Raw genomic sequence first — 23,727 nt, forward strand, 5'->3', positions numbered from 1 at the left:
CTGTTTGTTAGTTTTCCTTCTAACAATCAGGACCGTCAGCTGAAGGTCTGTTGGAGATTGCTTGAGGTCCACTCCAGACCCTGTTTGCCTGGGTATTAGCAGCGCAGGCTGCAGAAGATAGAATATTGCTGAACACAGACGGCTGCTGTCTGATTCTTGCTCTGGAAGCTTCGTCTCAGGGGTGTACCCCCCGTGTGAGGTGTGAAGTGTCGGTCTGCACTTAGTGGGGTATGTTCCCCAGTTAGGCTACACAGGGGTCAGGGACCCACTTGAGCAGGCAGTCTGTCCATTCTCAGATCTCAACCTCCATGCTGGGAGATCCACTGCTCTCTTCAAAGCTGTCAGACAGGGTCATTAACATCTGCAGAGGTTTCTGCTGCTTTTTGTTTAGCTGTGCCCTGTCCCCAGAAGTGGAGTCTACAGAGACAGGCAGGCCTCCTTGAGCTGCGGTGGGCTCCACCCAGTTCGAGCTTCCAAGCGGCTTTGTTTACCTACTGAAGCCTCAGCAATGGTGGGCACCCCTCCCCCAGCCTCGCTGCTGCCTTGCAGTTAGATCTCAGACTGCTGTGCTAGCAATGAGGGAGGCTCCGTGGGTGGTATATAATCCAGGTGTGGTATATAATCTCCCACTGTGCCATTTGCTAAGACCCTTGTTAAAGCCCAGTATTAGGGTGGGAGTGACCCAATTTTCCAAGTGTTGTGTGTCTCAGTTGCTAAAGGGATTCCCTTCCCCCTTGCACTTCCCAAGTGAGGCAAGGCCTCACCCTGCTCCAGCTGTGGCTGGTCCGGCTGCACCAGCTGACCAGCACCGATTGTCCGGCACTACCCAGTGAGATGAACCCGGTACCTCAGTTGAAAATGCAGAAATCACCCATCTTCTGTGTTGCTCGCGCTGGGAGCTGAAGGCTGGACCTGTTCCTATTTGTCCATCTTGCTCCGGATCTCCCAAATTCACTTTAAATAAGCCTTATCATTGCATCCCTAACACTGTATGAAAATATTTGTTTCCCTGCATCTGTTGTCAGTCAACATCAGATATCATTAATCTTTTAAATTTTTGCCAGTGTGATGGATGTGAGTTTTGATTATTAGAAACTTGTTTGCTGTGACTGGGAGGGCATGGAAATAACTGCGTCTAAACAAGGTCTTAGGACCAAATCTTCTAAGCATATGTGTCCTTGATCTTATCAGCAGAGGCGTAGTGAGTACTGTCAGGTTCAGCTGATCCAAAATCAGCTTCCCAGTTTACCTCAAATAACTCCCCTGGGTTATCTCCTATTTCTGTATATTGTAACTCTGATCTTGGAGCTGTATCTAAACCCTCCATATTCATGAAAGTTCTTTCTTGGATGCGTTTTAACCTAGAATTTCCTACAGCTTTGTTTCTCTTTATTCAGCCTTAATAGTCTTCTGTGTTCTGAGCCTTTAAGAACACTCTTCTTTTGTTTTCCAATGTATCTATAAATTGTTTTATTATAGTCTTCACTATTTTCTTTAGAACTTTTAATTTAGACTTCACAAAAGGTACTGTTGCATTAAAGTGGTTCTCACTTTCACACAAGTCATTAAAATTGATCATTCTAGTTTGGGACAATATTAATATCTCTTGGTTTGTATGGGCAATGAAACTGTAATTCTAATACACACACAATTAATCATTTTTACACATTGATTTATACATTTATTAAAATAAGAATGAAAGGATGCCAGAGTAGGATATCCCTAGCAATATGTTTCCCATTGCATATGCTTATTGTTTTGAAACTATTCCATACATTACATGCAAATATCAAACTTTAATGTATGTACTAAAGAAATTTTTTTCTGTAACAAGCTGTGTGAATATGTTTGTTTATATATTTTTAGATTATATTTGAAATTTATTATACTATTAAGTAGAATTCCACTGTTAAGGTGATCATTTAATTATAATCTGCTTTCTTTCATAATTTTATCATAGTAAGAAAGCTAATGAACTTAAATTTGACTACACGTGGATATAAAGATGGGGACAATGGACACTGGGGACTACTAGATGGGGAGGGAAGGAAGGGGATAAAGGGTGAAAAACTACCTGTTGTAGTGACTATGCTCACTATCAGGGTGATCGGGTCATTCATATCCTGAATCTCACCATCATACAATATACCCACACAATAAATCTGCACACACAGCCCAAACCTAAAATAAAAGTTGAAGTTAAAAAAGAAAAAAAAATTACTTTTGAAATAAAAAACTAAAAGAAAAATACTTCACTGACACTACAAAATTAAGAGGGAAACCTATAAACAATTCACTTGAGGTGTAACAGCATAACAGTCATTTAATCAATGGACTTATTTCTTTTATGGGCATTAGTTTGATTAAATCTTTTGTTCAGGCATATTTATAATTTTATATTATACTGTCACTCTGGTCTTCTACATTGCCTCATTTACTGTACTTCTTTTGTTTGTGTTGTATCTTCTTTTCAGTTTAGTTGTAGTTGTTAGGGTCCACTCAACTGAACTGTTTCCCCCTCCTGTAGACCAAAAGTAAAACCGCGTATCCCAAACCCACCTGTAACTGTCTGGCCAGAGGCCAGCTTTTCCAGGATGTGGTCAAGAAAATCACCTTACACAATAGAACTGGCAAGAAAAACATCTCCAGGAAGCAGCAAGACACCTGGCACAAAGGACCCTCCACCCTTTTCTTTTTCCTTCACCCTGACCCAGTTCTATGCCCTATAAAACCTTCCTATATCCTGTAAGCGGGGCTGCCTCCTCTGCTTTTGTCAAGAGGTAGCCCGGCAGGACTCACAATAAATCAGCTTGCCTGAACTTGGGTCTATTGGCTTCATTCCTTTCTCAGTTGTCCTTCCAATTATCCCTTACAGTAGTCACTTAATTCCTTTTCTTTTTAATCTTCCTAATTATCCTCATTTTTACATTTATTTTCTGTTTTTGATGCTTTGGTTTAATCTGTTGGCATATGAATACATATTTAATAATCAAGTTTTTAAAATGAAGAGGTTTCATCTTTAGAGTTTGCCATTTCTCGTGGTGTAAATCAATCAATCACAGTCAACTTCAAGCAGCAACTATAACATTACTGAATGTGCGTTTGGGCAGAGATGTGCACAATTGGCTCTCACTGTAAGCTCGCTCCAGAACCCCAGTATCTGTATTCCTCATTACCATGAAAGCTGTGACATGGTCTGCTTCATTGTTGTATTCTGCAGTTCTTAGAACAGTACCTAGCACATCGTCAACATAGTCAATATTTGTCAAATCAATCAATGAATGAATGAACAAAAGATTTTTCCCTCACTTCCAAGAAAGAGTACAGTGAATTATTTCCCTGATGGAATGTCCATGTGATTCTGGCCCTTTTCCACCAGCTTCAGGAATCCAATAAGGAAAGAAAATGTAAACAATTTTGGTACCCAGTCCTTGAGATCACTTTCTGAAGGAATGATGTTAACATTAACGAATATAAAAGGAACAAACAAAAAGCACACCACACATTCTTTGTTTGTGTTCTGGTAGCACTAGTCCTAAACACAATATGAGTAAGGTAACAAAAAAGTAAACTGAGATATATTAAAAATTGTTTTAAAACCAAAAGGGAAGAAGAAAGGAACAAAAGAAGGAAGGGGGAAGAGGGAAAGTGAAAAACATATGGAGGAAGGAAAGGAAAATCATATCAAATGTTCATGGAGTGCTTACTCTGAATTATGTACCCTTTTATGTACTTTATATAAATTATATTATAAAGTTGAAAATATGTGCTCTGGAGCAGAGCTGCATGGAATAAAATCCCCCCTCTGCTTTTTACTGATGGTGTGACCTTTAGCAGATTAGTTAATTTGGCCATTGCTTCAGTTTCCTATTTGACTGTCCTACCATAAGACTATAATAAACCAATGAATATAAAAATGCTTAGCACTGAATCTGACATATGGTAAGCATACAATAAATTTTAACTACAATTATTTGATTAAAACCTAACAACAACACTATGAAGTTTGTGTAATTATTATTTTTCCTTTTTTGATAAGGAGTCTGAAGCACAAAGAGATTAAATAATTTACGCAAAGTCACGCAGTTATTAATCATGCATCTATCTTCCAGGAAATATCAATAGAAAACAAGATGTGGGATTTGAGTGCAGGCAATGAGACTCCAGAGCCTAATGTTTTTCAACCCTGTGTTATTACAAGAAGACATGCACGTACCTTTAATAGAAGAAAATTTGAGACAGAAAATGCTTAACAATCAAGAAATTACAAAAGAAAAAACTACAATCTATGAAACAAAAATTATATGATGAGATTAATTAATGCATTCAACAAATACTTATTGAGCACCAATTATTGGTTCAACCATGCTTTTAGGTACTGAGAATTCAACTGTGAACTGGTCTCTACTCTCACAGAATATACTTTATAATACAGTATAAAATGGGGTTGGTAAAGGCAGCAAAAATCTTCAACAGAAAAATAAATATTTTTATAAACCAGTAATTTTTGAAAGATAGGATATACCATATCAGCATACAGAAAATAGGTATCCATGGTAGAGAATATAACAGTGGAAAAGTTAATGACTTCTGACATGAAGGAAGTGCTGAGATGGGAATTGAACAGGATTTGTTTTCTTTCAGAAAAAAAAAAATCAATAGGAAAAACATATGCTGATATAGCTAAACAAATTTGAGGATTAAAAAATCTCTTCTATACAATACCTAAAAATGCATAGCACCTATAAGAAAACAAAAATATTGGGTTGGATTTGAATATTTTTGTACCAAAATTTACAATAGATGATGGAGCATGTCTGCAAGGATATGAGCAAAAAATAGTGGGATCTAAATATGTTGTACATAGATTGTTATTCCTGTCAAAGGGATGAGGAGTTGGTCTCATATATGTACTAACTCAGCAGATAACAATAATTTGGAAATTTCTTGAGAAGCTTTGTAGTTATATACACACTGTAATTATTCATAATACTATTAAATGCAATATAACAATTTAATACATAGAGAAGCTGCCTTACTAAAATATTGAAATAAGCATTGAAAAATCTGAATGTGGCTCGCAAGATGACCAAACAGGAACAGCTCTGGTCCATAGCTCCCAGTGAGATCAACACAGAAGGCAGGTGATTTCTGCACTTACAATAGTGGTACCCAGTGCATCTCACTGGAACTGGTTAGACACTGGGGGCATCCCACAGATGGTGAGCTAAAGAAGGGTGGGGCATCACTCCACCTGGGAAGTACAAGGGGTTTGGGAAATCCCTCCCCTAGCCAAGGGAAGCCTTGAGAAATTGTGTCTTAAGGAATGGTGCCTTCTGGTCCAGACACTATGCTTTTCCCATGATCTTTGCAACCTGCAGACCAGGAGATTCCCTCAGGTACTTACACCACTAGGGCCCTGGGTTTCAACCACAAAACTAGGGGATCATTTGGGCAGACACCGAGCTAGCTGCAGGAGTTTTTTTCCATACCCTAGTGACACCTGGAACCCCAGTGAGACAGAACCTTTCACTCCCCTGGAGAGAGGGTGGAAGCCAGGGAGCCAAGTGGTCTGACTCAGAAGATCCCACCCCCAAGGATCCCAGCAAGCTAAGATCCACTGGCTTGAAATTCTCACTGCCAGCACAGCAGCCTGAAGTAGACTTGAGAGGCCAGAGCTTGGTAGGGGGAGGTTTGAGTAGGCAGTTTTCCCCTCATAGTGTAAACAAAGCTTCCAGGAAGTTCAAATTGGGTGGAGCCAACTGCAGCTCAGCAAAGCCACAGTAGCTGGACTGCCTCTCTAGATTCCTCCTCTCTGGGCAGGGCATCTCTGAAAGAAAGGCAGCAGCCCAAACAGGGGTTTATAGATAAAATCTCCCTGGGACAGAGCACCTGGGGGAAGAGACAGCTGTTGGTACACCTTCAGCAAACTTAAACATTCCTGCCTACTGGCTCTGAAGAGAGTAGCAGATCTCCCAACACAGTGCTCCAGCTCTGCTAAGAGACAGACTGCCTCCTCAAGTGGGTCCCTGACCCCTGTGCCACGTGACTGGGAGACACCTCCCAGCAAGGGTCGACAGACACCTCAAACAGGAGAACTCCGACTGGTATCAGGTGGGCGCCCCTCTGGGACGAAACTTCCAGAGGAAGGAACAGGCAGTAATCCTTGCTGTTCTGCAGCCTCTGCTGGTGATACCCAGGCAAACAGGGTCTAGAGTGAACCTCCAGCAAACTCTAGGTAGACCTGCAGCAGAGGGGCCTGACTGTTACAAGGAAAACTAACAAACAGAAAGGAACAGCATCAACATCAACAAAACTGATGTCCACACCAAAACCCCATCCCTAGGTCACCAACATCAAAAACCAAAGGTAGATAAATACATGAAGATGAAGAGAAACCAGCACAAAAATTCCAAAAACCAAAATGCCTCTTCTCCTCCAAATGATCACGACTCCTCACCAGCAAAGGAACAAAACTGGATGGGGAATGAGTCCGACAAATTGACAGAAGTAGGCTTCAGAAGGTGAGTAATAACAAACTCTTCCAAACTAAAGGAGCATGTTCTTATGCAAGGAAGCTAAGAACCTTGAAAAAAAGGTTAGAGGAATTGCTAACTATAATAAATTGTTTAGAGAAGAACATAAATGACCTGATGGAGCTGAAAAATACAGCACGAGAACTTCACGACGCATAAACAAGTATCAATAGTGAAACCAATCAAGTGGAAGAAAGGATATAAGAGACTGATGATCAACTTAATGAAATAAGGCATGAAGACAAGATTAGAGAAAAAAGAATGAAAAGGAACAAACAAAGCCTCCAAGAAGTATGGGACTATGTGAAAAGACAAAGACCAAACTTGCATTTGATTGGTGTACCTGAAAGTGACAGGGAGAATAGAACCAAGAGGGAAAACACTTTTCAGGATATTATTCAGGAGAATTTCCCCAACCTAGCAAGAAAGGCTGACATTCAAATTCAGGAAATACAGAGAACACCACAAAGATACTCCTCGAGAAGAGGAACTCCAAGACACATACTCATCAGATTCACTAAGGTTGAAATGAAGGAAAAAATGTTAAGGGCAGCCAGAGAAAAAGGTTGCATTACCCACAAAGGGAAGTCAATCAGACTAACAGCCAGTCACTCTGCAGAAACCCTACAAGCCAGAAGAGAGTAGGGGCCAATATTCAACATTCTTAAAGGAAGGAGATTTCAACCCAGAATTTCATATCTAGCCAAACTAAGCTTCATAAGTGAAGAAGAAATAAAATCCTTTACAGACAAGCAAATTCTGAGAGATTTTATCACCACCAGGCCTGACTTACAAGAGTTCCTGAAGGAAGCACTGTATATGGAAAGGAAAAACCAGTACCAGCCACTGCAAAAACATATTGTAAAGGTCATCGATACTATGAAGAAACTGCATCAACTAACAGGCAAAATAACCAGCTAGCATCATAATGAAAGGATAAAATTCACACATAACAATATTAACCTTAAATGTAAATGGGCTAAATGCCCCAAGTAAAAGACACATAGTGGCAAATTGGATAAAGAGTCAAAACCCATTGGTGTGCTGTATTCAGGAGACCCATTTCACTTGCAAAGAAACACATAGGCTCAAAATAAAGGGATGGAGGAATATTTACCAATAAAATGGAAAGCAAATAATAATAATAATAATAAAAAGCAGGGGTTGCAATCCTAGTTTCTGATAAAACAGACTTTAAACCAACAAAGATTAAAAAAAAAAAAAGATAAAAGAAAATTATGTAATGGTAAAGGGATCAATTCAACAAGAAGAGCTAATGTCTTAAATTTATATGCACCCAATACAGGAGCACCTAGATTCATAAAACAAGTTCTTAGACACATACAAAGAGATTTAGACTCCCATGCAATAGTAGTGAGAGATTTTAACACCCCACTGTCAATATTAGACAGATCGATGAGACAGAAAATTAACAAGAATATTCAGGACTTGAACTCAGCTCTGGACCAAGCAGACCTAATAGACATCTACAGAACTCTCCACCCCAAATAAACAGACTATACATTCTTCTCAGCACCATGTCACATTATTTAAAATTGACTGCATAATTGGAAGTAAAACACTCCTCAGCAAATGCAAAAGAACAGAAATGATAACAAACAGTCTCTCAGACCACAGTGCCATCAAATTAGAACTCAGGATTAAGAAACTCATTCAAAACTGCACGACTACATATAAACTCAACAATCTGCTCCTGAATGACTACTGGGTAAATATTGAAATTAAGGCAGAAATAAATAAGTTATTTGAAACTGATGAGAACAAAGACACAACATACCAGAATCTCTCGGACACAATTAAAGCAGTGTTTAGAGGGAAATTTATAGCACTAAATGCACACAGGAGAAAGTAGGAAGATCAAAAATCAACATCCTACCATCATAATTAAATGAACTAGAGAAGTAAGAGCAAACAAATTCAAAAGCTAGCAGAAGACAAGAAATAACTAAGATCAAAGCAGAACTGAAGGAGATAGAGACACAAAAAATGCTTCAAAATATCAATGAATCCAGGAGCAGGTTTTTTGAAAAGATTAACAAAATAGATAGACCACTAGGCACACTAATAAAGAAGAAAAGAGGGAAGAATCAAATAGACACAATAAAAATGATAAAGGGGATATCATCACTGATCCCACAGAAATACAAACTACCATCAGAGAATACTATAAACACCTCTATGCAAATAAACTAGAAAATCTAGAAGAAATGGATACATTCCTGGACACATACACCCTCCCAAGACTAAACCGGGAAGAAATCAAATCCCGGAAGAGACTAATAACAAGTTTTCAAATTGAGGCAGTAATTAATAGCCTAACAACCAAAAAAAAGCCCAGAACCAGATGGATTCACAGCTGAATTCTACCAGAGGTACAAAGAGGAGCTGGTACCATTACTTCTGAAACTATTCCAAACAATAGAAAAAGAGGGAATCCTTCCTAACTCACAGAATGAGGCCAGCATCATTAGGATACCAAAACCTGGCAGAGACACAACAAAAAAGAAAATTTCAGGCCAATATCTCTGATGAACATTGATGCAGAAATCCTCGATAAAATACTGGCAAATCGAATCCAGCAGCACATCAAAAAGCTTACCCACCATGATCAAGCTGACTTAATCCCTGGGATGCAAGGCTGGTTCAAAATTTGTAAATCAATCAATGCAATCCATTACATAAACAGAACCAATGACAAAAACCATATGATTATCTCAATAGATGGAGAAAAGGCCTTTGACAAAATTCAACACACATTCATGCGAAAAACCTCAATAAACTAGATATTGATGGAACGTATCTCAAAATAATAAGAGCTATTTATGACAAACCACAACCAATATCATACTGAATGGGCAAAAGCTTGAAGCATTCCCTTTGAAAACTGGCACAAGATAAGGATGCCCACTCTCCCCACCTATTCAACTTCCAGTATTGGAAGTTCTGACCAGGGCAATCAGGCAAGAGAAAGAAAGAAATGGTATTCAAATAGGAAGAGAAGAAGTCAAATTGTCTGTGTTTGCAGATGATATGATTGTATATTTAGAAAACCCCATTGTCTCAGCCAAAAATCTCCTTAAGCTGATAAGCAACTTCAGCAAAGTCTCAGGATACCAAATCAACGTGCAAAAATCACAAGCATTCCTATACATCAGTAATAGACAAATAGAGCAAAGTCATGGGTGAACTCCCATTCACAGTTGCTACAAAGAGAATAAAATACCTAGGAATCCAACTTACAAGGGATGTAAAGGACCTCTTCAAGGAGAACTACAAACCACTGTTCAAGGAAATAAGAGAGGACACAAGCAATGCTCATGGATAGGAAGAATCAATATCGTGAAAAATGGCCTCACTGACCAAAGTAATTTATAGATTTAATGCCATCCCCATGAAGCTACCATTGACTTTCTTCACAGAATTAGAAAAACTACTTTAAATTTCATATGGAACCAAAAAAGAGCCTGCATAGCCAAGACAATTCTAAACAAAAAGAACAAAGCTGGAGGCATCATGCTACCTGACTTCAAACTATACTTCAAGGCTACTGTAACTGCATAGTTACAGTACAATTTGGTGCCAGTAAACAACATGGTACTGGTACCAAAACAGATATATAGACCAGTAGAACCGAATACAGGCCCCGGAAATAATGCCACATATCTGCAACTATCTGATCTTTGATAAACCTGACAAAAACAAGCAATGGGGAAATGATTCCCTACTTAATAAATGGTGCTGGGCAAACTGGCTAGCCATATATAGAAAGCTGAAACTGGACCCCTTCCTTACACCTTATACAAAAATTAACTCAAGATGGATTAAACACTTAAATGTAAGACCTAAAACCATAAAAACCCTAGAAGAAAACCTAGGCAATATCATTCAGGACATAGGCACAGGCAAAGACTTCATGACTAAAACACCAAAAACAATGGCAATAAAAGCCAAAATTGACAAATGGTATCCAATTAAACTAAAGAGCTTCTGTGCAGCAAAAGAAACTATCATCAGAGTGAACAGGCAACCTACAGAATGGGAGAAAAAATTTTGCAATCTATCCATTTATCCATCTGACAAAGGGCTAATATCTAGAATCTACAAGGAACTTAAACAAATTTACCAGAAAAAAACAACCCCATTAAAAAGTGGATGATAGATATGAACAGACAATTCTCAAAAGAGGACATTTATGAGGCCAACAAACATATGGAAAAAAAGCTCATCATCACTAGTCATTAGAGAAATGCAAATCAAAACCACAATCAGACACCATCTCACGCCAGTGAGAATAGCAATCATTTAAATGTCAGGAAACAACAGATGCTGGAGAGCATGTGGAGAAATAGGAATGCTTTTACACTGTTGGTGGGAGAGCAAATTAGTTCAACCATTGTGGAAAAGAAAACCTCCAGCCTCTCAACTATGTATATAGAAAGTTCAAGGAAAAGATCTCAGGTAATACTACAAAAATTGGGGAAGGATAGGTGGTCTGTTGGTTTCTATTAGTACGGTACCAAGTTGTCACACTTAGTGTCTAAAACAGCACACATTTGTTGTCTTGTAGTTCTGAACGCCAGAAGTCTGGAATGGTTTCCACTAGGCTAAAATCAAGATGTTGGCAAGGCTGCATTTTTTTCTTAAGGCTCTACAGAAGAATCTGTCTTCTTGCTTTTCTTTTCCAGCTTCTAGAGGTTATCTGCATTCCTTGACTCACGGTCCTTTTCAGTCTTTAAAGCCAACAATGGCCCATCAAGTTGTTCTCACCTAGAATAGCTCTAATACTGATACTCTGTGTCTCTTCCACTTTTAAGGACTCTCACGATTATATTAAGCCCACCTATATAACCAGGATATCCTATTTTAATATAAGTTATTTAGCAACTTTAATTCCCCACTGCCGTGTAACCTAACCTATTCAGAAGTTCTGGAGATTTGGACAGAGATACTTGGGAAGCCATTATGCTACTGACCATAGGTGGTAGGAAGTTTAAATTTTATAGCTAAGGACAATAAGTCTTCATTCACTTCTGAGGTAGATCGACATTGAAATATTTTACATCTATAGAATTTTTCTAATTTAGAAATCGATACTTCTTCAGGGTAAGATTATGCATTTTTGACAAAAATATTGCTAAGCGGATGTTGAATTCTCATGCATTACATCAAGGAGCATATGATATATTTGCATCTCATCATCCAAAATGTTATCTTGGATCATTTAACTAAGGTAGTATTTGCTCAGTTTTTTCACTGAAAAGTTACAATTTTAACTTTGAAATTAATAAAGTATTTTGTAAGTAGATAATTTCAGACTATGTGACTATCCTGTTTCAAACTTTTGTCCACTGCTTTAAGCAGTCATTTATAATTCTTTGCTGGAACACATTAACAGTGTAGGGAGGTCAATTGTATAAGTCTACTGTCAAATTCATTTTCATTTATGGGCAGATATAACCTTCTGTTCAATTAATTAACAAGGTGTGTAGAAAAGAGATAACAAGCAGGCCTGAGGCTGCTACCCTTAGAAAAGCCTGCTTGCTAAGTTGGCCCTTGGTTGGAGTCTGGGAAGTTAAATAATAAACATTTCCTATACTGATACATAGGTTTACTTAAATGATGAGTGGCTCACTATGCCTAGACTGTTTGTACAAACAAAATGGTTTATGCTGAATATCTACTTTCTGTCTAGGAGTCTGGAATTTTGATATATGCTAGGAAGAAGATCCCCACTTGATCATTCTCCAAGAAAAACTCTGGGTGTTGAGTCTCTAATGAGCTTCCCTGGTTGACAACACTTCACACGTGTTTTCTGTTACTGGAGGAATTAGGCATGTTCTGTGTGACTCCACTGAGATTAGGTGCATGGGGCTTATACCTAATTTCCTGCAGCCTTCACCCCATGTACCTTTTCCATTCCTGATTTTACTTTGCATCCTTCACTTTGATAAATGTTAGCTGTGAATGCATTATATGCTGGGTCCTGTGAGTCTTTCTAGTAAATCACCATACCTAGGAGTGGTTGTGGGGACCTCTGACATACAGGATTGATTAAGCTGTCTACATTAAGCCATACAGGCTTGGAGCGGTTGCTCACGCCTGTAATCCCAGCACTTTGGGAGACCAAGGCGGGCAGATCAACAGGTCAGGAGATCGAGACTATCCTGGCTAACACGGTGAAACCCCGTCTCTACTAAAAAATACAAAAAAATTAGCCGGGCGTGGTGGCAGGTGCCTGTGTCCCGCTACTCCAGAGGCTGAGGCGGGAGAATGGCGTGAACCCGGGAAGCAGAGCTTTCAGTGAACTGAGATCGCGCCACCGCACTCCAGCCTGGAGACAGAGCAAGACTCTGCCTCAAAAAAAAAGGAAAAAAAAAAAAAAAAAAAAAAAAGAGAAAAAAAGACATACAGATTCTGCATAATTTCTTGATACATTGTGTGTGAATAGAATTATGCTAAATGAAACCAAAACAAGTAACCTAGCCCTATATTAAGAGACTTACAATATGGTGGTTGTGTCTGCATAGAGAATTATATAAAAATAACATTTAGGTCAGGCGAGGTAGCTCATGCCTGTAATCCTAGCATTTTGGGAGGCTGAGGTGGGTGGATCACTTGAACTCAGGAGTTCAAGACCAGACTGGGCAACACGGCAAAACTCCATCTCTATTAGAAACACAAAAATTAGTTGGTCATGATGGTACACACCTGTGGTCTCAGCTACTTGGGGGGTGAGGCAGGAGGATCACTTGAACCTGGGAGATCAAGGCTACAGTGACCTGAGATGGTGCCATTCCAGTCCAGGTGACAGAGTGAAACCCCTGCAAAATATATATAAATATATATATATAATATTATTAAATTAACTGAGTCAGAGCAAAAACAAGAAGCTTGTTTCTTTAGGAGTTTCAAAGATGTAGACATCGTATCTTGTTCAGATTATCAGGAAAGCTAGAGGCATGTGAGTCAGCTTTAAATTAATGAGTGGGTCTTGACAGAATATGATACCTGGAGGTAGAGGGAAGGAGAGTTTTGGAAGGCAAGGGAAAGGAATAGAGTGCATGCCAAAAGAAGTGAAATATAGAGTGTATTAGAAATAAAATAGAATAATATTTTATTTGGCACAAATTGGAATTTTCAAATGCTCTTAGTTATAATCCTAATGATTTGAGTGCCGTATTTATAATTCAGTTTTATGTAAAACTTATAGATTATTATAGAAAGACCATAAAACTTCCATGGCATTTTACAAGTGTTCCTCTTAAACTCAGGCACAAAATTTTTGCTTTACTGGTTCCTAATTATGTTTTTCTTTTCTGTCTCTTCTTTGTTAAGGTTCGTCATGAATGAGAAATGGGACACAAACTCTTCAGAAAACTGGCATCCCATCTGGGGTGTCAATGACACAAAGGATCATCTGCACTCAGATATTAATATTACCTATGTGAACTACTATCTTCACCAGCCTCGAGTGGCAGCAATCTTCATTATTTCCTACTTTCTGATCTTCTTTTTGTGCATGGTGGGAAATACTGTGGTTTGCTTTATTGTAATGAGGAACAAACATATGCACACAGTCACTAATCTCTTCATCTTAAACCTGGCCATAAGTGATTTACTAGTTGGCATATTCTGCATGCCTATAACACTGCTGGACAATATTATAGCAGGTATGTTGACTTTTGTGCAGTTCGAAGATAATATGAAATATTTGTCCCTTATTTCGGCAGCCATTGGCAGGGCTGCTCATTCTTTTGTTTATTCACAGATATTTATGGAAATCCAGGAACTGATTGAGGCACCTGCCCTCATTGGATCTACATTCTGAAGGAGTAGACGGACAATAAACAAATAGTTATATAATTAGAGAATGAGAAAGATTCTGGAGGAAAGTAAAAGTGATATAATAGAAACAGAAAGTGGAGGCTGCTATTTTTATGGAGTATTCACTGGAGGTCATGAGAAAACAAGATTTAGTATGTCTTACCTGAAGCCTTTGAATTTTCTTAATAAAATTCAGGGCACATATAAGATGATAGAACTATCACTATGAACTATAAGGGCCAAAGAACTGATACATCTGATTTGAGTTAATGCAATGTCTTCAATCTAACATAAGTAGAAATGTAAGCCCTCATGTGGTTAGCTAGAGAGATTTCCAACCGTTTTTGAGAGAAGCTGCAACAATCTTAATGATTTTCAAAAACTGGTAGTTTATGTGTGCAACATAAGTAAGTTTGCATTGTAAAGCTTAGAGTAGCACCCTATAGTACTTCTGGGCCCACAGAAGTACTTTACCTTACTGCGTAGATCTGAGTTTTTGCAATGTTTATCATTTTAAAAATTTCTATTGAGGATGTGATGAAAGGACCGTTCCCTGGACCCCTTCACGGGACTGGTGAAGGGGCGGTTCCTTTACTCCTAGTTTAGCACTGCCTTACATGCTCCTAAAGTGCAGGAAAAATGTATCTCCAGCTTCCAATACACTTTTTGTACACAATACCAGCTTAATAAGTATCTGTTGTGTTAATTAAAGAGCAGTGCTCATAATATTCACATTCCAAATCTATGTAATAAAAAAGAACATCAAAAGAATATCAAACATATTTAGAACAGCATAAGCGCTCCCTTACTCCACCTGCAACTCTCAAGCCCCTTGTGGGATGGGGAGCACGCAGGTGAACGGGTGCAGGAGCTAGGGCAAGTGCTTTTGGGTGCCAGCAGGAACTAATCCTGTACCAGCCCCACGACTGTGTCTAGCAGTTATCTGCGACCCCTGGAACTCCAGAGAGCAGACAGCTAAGTGTTAACCAGCTCAGTGGAGGGTCAGGGTGACAGCATTTTGCACCTGCCCTCTGGGTACGTGAGTTCCTGTCTGGCATCCAGGAAGAACCAGGTCGCATGAACGAATTGAAGGGTGGCGAATGTGGAGAATTTCATTGAGCGGTGGAAGTGGCTCTCAGCAGGATAGAGAGCTGGAACGGGGATGGAATGGAAAGATGATCGATGGTCTCTGGCTGAACTCCTCTCCAACCACAGTCCCCAATGTCCAGCTGCTTTTCTTTTCAATGTTCAGATGCTTCTTGTCTTCTCTCCTCCGCCACACCACTCTGCTGCTGTGTCAGTGGAACCTGGGATTTTTATGGGTATAGGATGGGGGGTGTGGCAGGGCAGGGTAGTTTTGAAAAAGGCAACATTCAGGCGGGAAAACAGAATTGCATGTTCTCACTTGGAGCCACAAGGTCCAAGCTTGAGGGTGGAGCTGTTGCCAGGGACTCTGCACTTTTCTAACTAGTATTTCCTTGCTTCACGTCCATATCAGTTACATTATCAAGATACTATGCCAGACAGAAAGAGGGTGTACAAATTGATAAAAATTATTGTTATCACTCTCAGGCAAGTATTTTTTAAATTAAACTTCTATTTTTAATTCAGGCGTACATGTACAAGTTTATTACATAGGTAAACATGTGTCATGGGGGTTTGTTGTACAGATTGTTTTGTCACCCAGGTATTAAGCCTAGTACCTATTGGGTTTCTTTTCCTGAGTCTCTTCATCCTTACTCCCTCTACCCTCCAATAGGCGGCAGGGCATGTTGTTCCCCTCTATCTCATCATTAGCTCCCACTTATAAGTAAGACCATGTAGTATTTGGTTTTCTGTTCCTGCATTAGTTTGCTGCAGATAATGACCTCCAGCTCCATCCATGTTCCTTCAATGAACTCATTCTTTCTTATGGCTATATAGTATTCCATGGTGTATATGTACCACATTTTCTTTATTCATCTACCATTGATGGGTATTTAGATTGATTCCATGTCTTTGCTATCGTGAATAATGCTGCAATGAACATACACATATATGTGTCTTTATAATAGGACAATTTATATTCCTCTGGGTATATACCTAGTACTCGTACTGCTGGGTTGAATGGTAGTTCTGTCTTTAGGTCTTTGAGGCATTGCCACATTGTCCTCCAGAATGGATGAACTCATTTACATTCCCACCAACAGTGTAAAAGTGTTTATTTTTCTCCATGATTTCACCAACATGTGTTATTTTTTGACTTTTTAATAGTAGCCACTCTGACTGGTGTGGAGTGATATCCCATTGTGTTTGTTATTTGTATTTCTCTAATAATCAGTGATGTTGAGCTTTCTTTCATATGTTTGTTGGCCACATGTATGTCTTCTTTTGAAAAATATCTGTTCATGTCCTTTGCCCACTTTTTAATGGGGTTGTTTATTTTTTGTAAATTTGTTTAAGTTCCTTTTAGATGCTGGATATTGGACCTTAGTCAAATGCAAAGTTTGCAAAAATGTTCTCTCACTATATAGGTTATCTGTTTACTCTGTCGATATTTTCTTTTGTCATGTGGAAGCTCTTTAGTTTAATTATTAATAGATTCTATTTGTAAATTTTTGCATTTGTTGTGATTGCTGTTGGTGCCTTCCTAGTGAAATTTTTGCCTGTTCCTATGTCCAGAATGGTATTGCCTAGTTGTCTTCCAGAGTTTTCATAGTTTTGGGTTTTACCTTTAAGTCCTTAATCCATCTTGAGTTAATTTTTGTACATGGTATAAGGAAGGGGTCTGGTTTCAATCTTCTGCGCATGAGTAGCTGGTTATCGCAGCACCATTTATTAAATAGGGAATCCTTTCCCCATTACTTGCCCGTTGTTTTTGTCAGCTTTGTTGAAGGTTAGATATTTGTAGGTGTGTGGCCTTGTTTCTGGATTCTCTGTTCTGTTGCATTAGTCTATGTGTCTGTTTTCATACTAGGCCATGCTGTTTCGGTTACCATAGCCTTGTGGTGTAGTTTGAAGTTGGGTAGCATAATGCCTCCAGCTTTGTTCTTTTTATTTAGGATCACTTTAGCTGTTCAGGCTCTTTTTTTATTCCATATGAATTTTAAAATAATTTTTCTAGTTTTGTAAAGAATGTCATTGGTAATGTAATAGGGATAGCATGGAACCTATAAATTGTTTTGGGCAGTGTGGTCATTTTCATGATATTGATTCTTCCTATCCATGGGCATTGAGTGTTTTTTTGTTTTGTTTTGTTTTGTTTTGTTTTGAGACAGATTCTTGCTCTGTCTCCCAGGCTGGAGTGCAGGGGCGGGATCTCGGCTCACTGCAAGCTCCGCCTCCCGGGTTCACGCCATTCTCCTGCCTCAGCCTCCCGAGTAGCTGGGACTACAGGCGCCCGCCACCTCGCCCGGCTAGTTTTTGTATTTTTAGTAGAGACGGGGTTTCACCCTGTTAGCCAGGATGGTCTCGATCTCCTGACCTCGTGATCCGCCCGTCTGGGCCTCCCAAAGTGCTGGGATTACAGGCTTGAGCCACCGCGCCCGGCCCATTGAGTGTTTTTCTATTTGTTTGTGTCATCACGGATTTCTCTGAACAGTGTCTTGTAGTTCTCCTTGTAGAAATCTTTCACCTCCCTGGTTAGCTGTATTCCTAGATATTTTATTCTGTTTGTGGCAATTTTGAATGAGATTGAGTTCCTGATTTGGCACGCAGCTTGACTGTTGTGGACGTATAGGAATGCTAGTGATTTTTTTACACTGATTTTTTTTTATCCTGAGACTTTTAGGAAAGTTATTTTGCCAACAAAAAGTGCTCTCAATATTTTATCCCATACATACTTTAAATTACATTAATTATTTTAAAGTTCTTGCATACAAATTACTCATCCTTGGCCAGGCACGGTGCCTGCGCCTGTAATCCCAGCATTTTGGGAGGCCAAGATGGACAGCTCACTTGAGGCCAGGAATTCAAGACCAGCCTGGCCAACATGGTGAAACCCCATTTCTACTAAAAATACAAAAATTAGCCTGGTATGGTGGCATGCACCTGTAATCCCAGCCACTCAAGAAGCTGAAGCATGATAATCACTTGAACCCTGGAGTTGGAGGTTGCAGTGAGCCGATGATCGCCCACTGCACTCCAGCCTGGGTGACAGAGCAAGACTCTGTCTCCAAAAATAAAAAATAAAAATTACTCATCTTTAGCTCTTTGTTTATATTCTCAGGAGGCAGCCGCCTTTGGCAATTTTTGCTTTTATTTTTTGTAATTACTGTTGGGGTCCGCGTGTTTCCTGAACAAAGGAATGAACACGCAAGACAACACAAGACAAGACAAACATGGCGGCCGCCCCGAAGGACACGCTCTGCTTTATTTTATACCATAGTTTGTGGAATGTTAGCAAGTCGCCAGACACATTGTTGTTTCTCTGATCTTTCCCTGACTTTCTGAATTTCCAAGATGTTTACATATAAACAAGCCCCCAGGGTCTGCTATTTGCAACTGAGGCCAGTTTTGTAGGCTCCTTTGTCCTCCCTGTTTGCAGAGGAGGAATGCCCAGCTTCCTTTGCAAGAGCGGGACTATAATGTTAATGGGGGAATGGCCTGCTCAGTTGTAAAAGCAGATAGTCCTCTACAAATTACTAATATATTTCTAAATAACATGTTTTCAATGTTTTTTCTTCAAATTCTCATAGACGTAAATTGAGTTGTAAACTTTCACCACATCGGTGCAAACATACATTCATACTCTTCACCCCGCACTCTCCTGGTATAATTACATCACAATTTTTGTTTGAATCAACATACAGAATATATATTCTTATTTTACATATATCTTATCACTGCTGAGCCTTGGAAAGTGCTGTATCAATTTCTCTCTTATAAAATGTTTCATTATTCTAGATTTATTAAGGGCATATTTTGATTTGCTTAGTTTGGGTGTGTACCCATTATCGATGTATCCTCAAATTCGCTTCCACAAGTGTTACTCTCTTGTCAATAGCTTTAAACATATCAAGTGTCTATAAATTTATCTGCAGGTACCTCTCCTGGTGTTTTCTGTTCTCTTGTCTTTATAGGAACACCTTACTCCCAGGGCGGAGCAGCTTCTGCTCTGGGATACCCCTTCGCTGATACCTAACAACTCTCTTCACCTCTCTTTGTGTTCAATCCCATTTTCTGGATGCCATGTCCACTTCTTTTTCTGAGAAATAGTTTATTGAGATGAAATGTTTGAGCTCTTATACGTCTGCAAGAATCTTTATTCTGCCCTCACAATTAGTTAACTATATAAAGAAGTCTAGGTTGGAAATTTCTTCTGTCAGAATTTCAAAGGAATCACTCTATTTTTACTGCTGTAAAATATGGTGTTACTGCTGAAAAAATATGATATTTAATTCTTTCTTCTTTTGCTCATGATTTGTATTTTTTTTTTCTTATGGAAAGCTTTTAGAACTTGTCTTTATCCCTAATGTTCTCAATTCCATGATATTATGCCTTGAAGTAAGCCTTTTTATTTTGTATTTATTGTGCTGGCCATAAATTAGGGATTTTCAATCTGAAAATGAGTAGCCTTTAATCTTAGGGAATTTTCTTGTGGAGTTATTTTCTGTTTTCCTTTCTTCTACTCATATTAATCAGATATTAGAGATTCTGGATTGCTCTTTTTTTGTCATCTGTTTACTTTAATTTTTTGCCCCTCATTCTTCTATTTTCAAAGATTTTCTCAGCTTTCTCTTTTAAACTTTATGTTGAACTCCTCAATACTGTTACCATATCTTAAATACTTTGAGTTATTTTTATTTTCTGCATATTTCTGTAGTTCCCACCATAATACAACAGTATCATGATACAAATAGTATCATGCACTTGTTTCACAGACATAGTGCACTGTATCTCTGGGGTTAGTAATATTTGTTTCTTTTTCTATTTTTCATATCTCTGACTTAATTTAGTTTTCCTATTTTTCTTCCTATGTCTGTTAGTCTTTTTTTTTTTATGTTCGAGGTTTCCCTAGTGTTAACTGCTTATTTTTCATTGTATTTAAAAAATTGTTTTAATTTGTTTTCTTTTTAGTTAATATGGGTACGTATGTGTATTTGTGGGGTACATATGATGTTTGATATAGGCATATAATGTGTAATAATCATGTTAAGATAACAATCATATTAGGGCATTTGGGATATACATCACCTCAAGCATTTATCATTTCTTTATGTTAAGAACATTTACATTCTACTCTCAGTTATTGCTAAATATACAATAAATTATTCTTGACTGTAGTCATTCTGTTGTGTTATCATATACTAGCTCTAAGGCTGCGTGTGGTGGCTCATGCCTGTAATTTCAACACTTTGGGAGGCCAACGTGAGAGAATTACTTGAGCCTAGGAGTTCAAAACCAGCCTGGGCAACATAGTGAGACCACCTCTCTGCAAGAAATTAGAAAAAAAAAAATTACTGGTGTGTTGGACTGCACCTGTATTCCCAGCTACTCAGGAGCTTGAGGTAGGAAGATTGCTTGAGCCTGGGGACAGGGTTGTGGGGTAAGCGGAGGGGTTAAGGCCACAGTGAGCCATGATCACACCACTGCACTCCACCCTGTCTCAAAACAAAGAAACAAAAAAACCAAAACAAAACAAAATAAAACACCACCAGAAAAAAGAAAAAAAATACTAGATCTAGTTAACTGCTTCTTACCTTCTGTGTTTCAGAGAGAGGCTGCCTGGAAGTTCTGCATGCCTGGAGGTTAAGGTTAGGACCACTGTCCACTTCGTTAGACTGGACTATTCATTGAGAAATTCACAATTGTCAAAATCTGCATATCAGTATTATTGAACAGGTCACTTTTTCCAGAAGGAGATTTTCTGACATACTGCCATAGGAATGTAGGGCTGGCTGTTCCATTCCACATTGCCATGCAGTGCCATGGTATACTTTCGCTTAATCCTTCTGCATCACAGTGGCTCTCATTACCCCGCACCTGGCAACTCAGGGTTTAGAGTACTTATGGTTCTGCCTCCTCAGAGAGTAAACCTCCATTCTTCTATTAACATGGGGGAAAAACCACTAGCATCTAATTGGATTGATACATAATTTTCACCAATCATGTTGTTTTCTCAACCTCCCATTTAGTAGTATCTGGCACTTTAATTTCTAAGGATTTATGCTCTTTTATCCTACACCTATCATTTCAGTGGAATCGAGTGAGGGAGATAAGGTAAAATATATGCTTAATATTCCATGTTCGACCAATGGCTACACACACTTTTGTTGTACTACCATAAGCTAACACATTTTAGAACTGAAAAAGACATATTCTCTTTTGGTTGCCACTCACTAGAGTCACTCAAGCATTTATTTTAATATGATTCTGAATAGGTGACTTTTAAAAGATATACTTGAATTATTTAGCTTCTTTAAAAATACTTTATGGTTAAGAATATTTTGTTTTGGAAAATAAATTGCAGAATGCATAATATTCATCTTTTGAGAAATGAGAATATTTGCTAGGAGAAGAATAGTGTTCCTTTTCTGTAATAGCAGATGGGTGTTTAGAATATCAAACTACTACAATAATTCTATTAATTTCTTTTATAAACTATACAGTAGCTAAGGTTTAGCAGGAAAGTAATACTTTTGTTCATGCAAAGTGCTCTTTATTCTGGATGTGTCTCTGGGGTAAATTGCCTCATTTCATTCTATATTAATAAATACAGTTTATTCTGTATGTAACTCCTGATTCCTCATTATTTATGGAGTGCCTTTCCAAACTAGAAAACCGATATTCTGTTTATTCATTTAAAAGGCATTATTGCATCAGAGTCAATGGTTTAGACTCCCGAGTCTTACTGCCCAGGTTCAAATCTTTAAAATGCTCCTAACTAGCTGTGGCAAACTATGTAATATTTGTTTATTTGTTACCTTGTCTATATTGTGATGAAAATAACAAAGCCTTCAAAAGCTTGTTGTGAGGATTAGATATGTCAATAGACAGAGACCACTTATAGTGCCTGGAATGTGATAACTACTATGTAAGTTTTGACGTTATTGTTAGTGTACTGAAAAACAGAGCTCTGGAGAGATTAGGGAAAATACTGAGAAACATTGATTGTTCTCTGCCTATCATGTAGAAAACAGTTGTGTTAGTCTTGTTTCCACACCTTTCTATTTTTATTTTCAGTGAGATTGTGAAAATATGATCTTTTGAAAGACTGTTTCATTTTCCTTTCAGGATGGCCATTTGGAAACACGATGTGCAAGATCAGTGGACTGGTCCAGGGAATATCTGTTGCAGCTTCAGTCTTTACATTAGTTGCAATTGCTGTAGATAGGTAAGTCTACACCAAACTCTAAATCCAGAAAAATGGGCATGTCTGCAACTAGTATACCCGAAAAACATATAACCTACTGAATTTGGACATATCTTTTCAAATTGTATTTAAAAAATCAACCTCTTTTTAAAAGTTATTATACTTTAAGTCCTAGGGTACATGTGCACAATGTGCAGGTTTGTTTCATAGGTATGAACGTGCCGTGTTGGTGTGCTGTACCCATCAACTCGTCATTTACATTACATATTTCTCATAATGTTATCGCTGCCCCTACCCCCCACCCAATGACAGGCCCCAGTGTGTGATGTTCCCCACCGTGGGTCCAGGTGTTCTCATTGTTCAACTCCCACATATGAGTGAGAACATGTGGTGTTGGTTTTCTGTCCTTGTGGTAGTTTGCTCAGAATGATGGTTTCTAGCTGCATCCATGTCCCTGCAAAGGACATGAACACATCCTTTTTTATGGTTGCATAGTATTCCATGGTGTATATGTGCCACATTTTCTTAATCCAGTCTATCATTGAAGGACATTTGTGTTGGTTCCACATCTTTGCTATTGTGAATAGTGCCACAATAAACATATGTGTGTGTGTGTCTTTATAGCAACCTGATTTATAACCCTTTGGGTATATGCCCAGTAATGGGATTGCTGGGTCAAATGGTATTTCTAGTTCTAGAAGCTTGAGGAATAATCACACTGTCTTCCACAATGGCTGAACTAATTTACACTCCCACCAACAGTGTAAAAGTGTTTTTATTTCTCCACACCCTCTCCAGCATCTATTGTTTCCTGACTTTTTAATGATGGCCATTCTAACTGGTGTGAAAGGGTATCTCATTGTGGTTTTGATTTGCATTTCTCTGATGACCAGTGATAATAAGCATTTTTTCATATGTCTGTTGGCTGCATAGATGTCTTCTTTCTAGAAGTGTCTCTTCGTATCCTTTGCCCACTTTTTGATGGGGTTGTTTGTTTTTTTCTTGTTAATTTGTTTAAGTTCTTTGTAGATTCTGGATATTAGCCCTTTGTCA

General features: G+C 38.5%; 1 protein-coding gene across 2 annotated transcripts in view; it reads left to right on the forward strand.

Annotated features, from left to right (window-relative positions):
- NPFFR2 (neuropeptide FF receptor 2) overlaps positions 1-23,727 on the forward strand; it is a 115,186-nt gene that overhangs the window by 82,649 nt on the left and 8,810 nt on the right. Inside the window, exons 2-3 of one of the 2 annotated variants that reach the window (XM_011927134.1) lie at positions 13,893-14,227; positions 22,596-22,695. In XM_011927134.1, the coding sequence (XP_011782524.1) occupies positions 13,900-14,227; positions 22,596-22,695 (428 nt within the window). In that variant the 5' untranslated portion in view covers positions 13,893-13,899. Of the gene's footprint in view, positions 1-13,870; positions 14,228-22,595; positions 22,696-23,727 lie in introns of those variants that run through there. The other variant, XM_011927135.1, reaches the window with a different exon arrangement.

This window comes from Colobus angolensis, unplaced genomic scaffold (genome assembly GCF_000951035.1).
Source record: "Colobus angolensis palliatus isolate OR3802 unplaced genomic scaffold, Cang.pa_1.0 Scaffold70, whole genome shotgun sequence".
Taxonomy (NCBI): Eukaryota; Metazoa; Chordata; class Mammalia; order Primates; family Cercopithecidae; genus Colobus; species Colobus angolensis.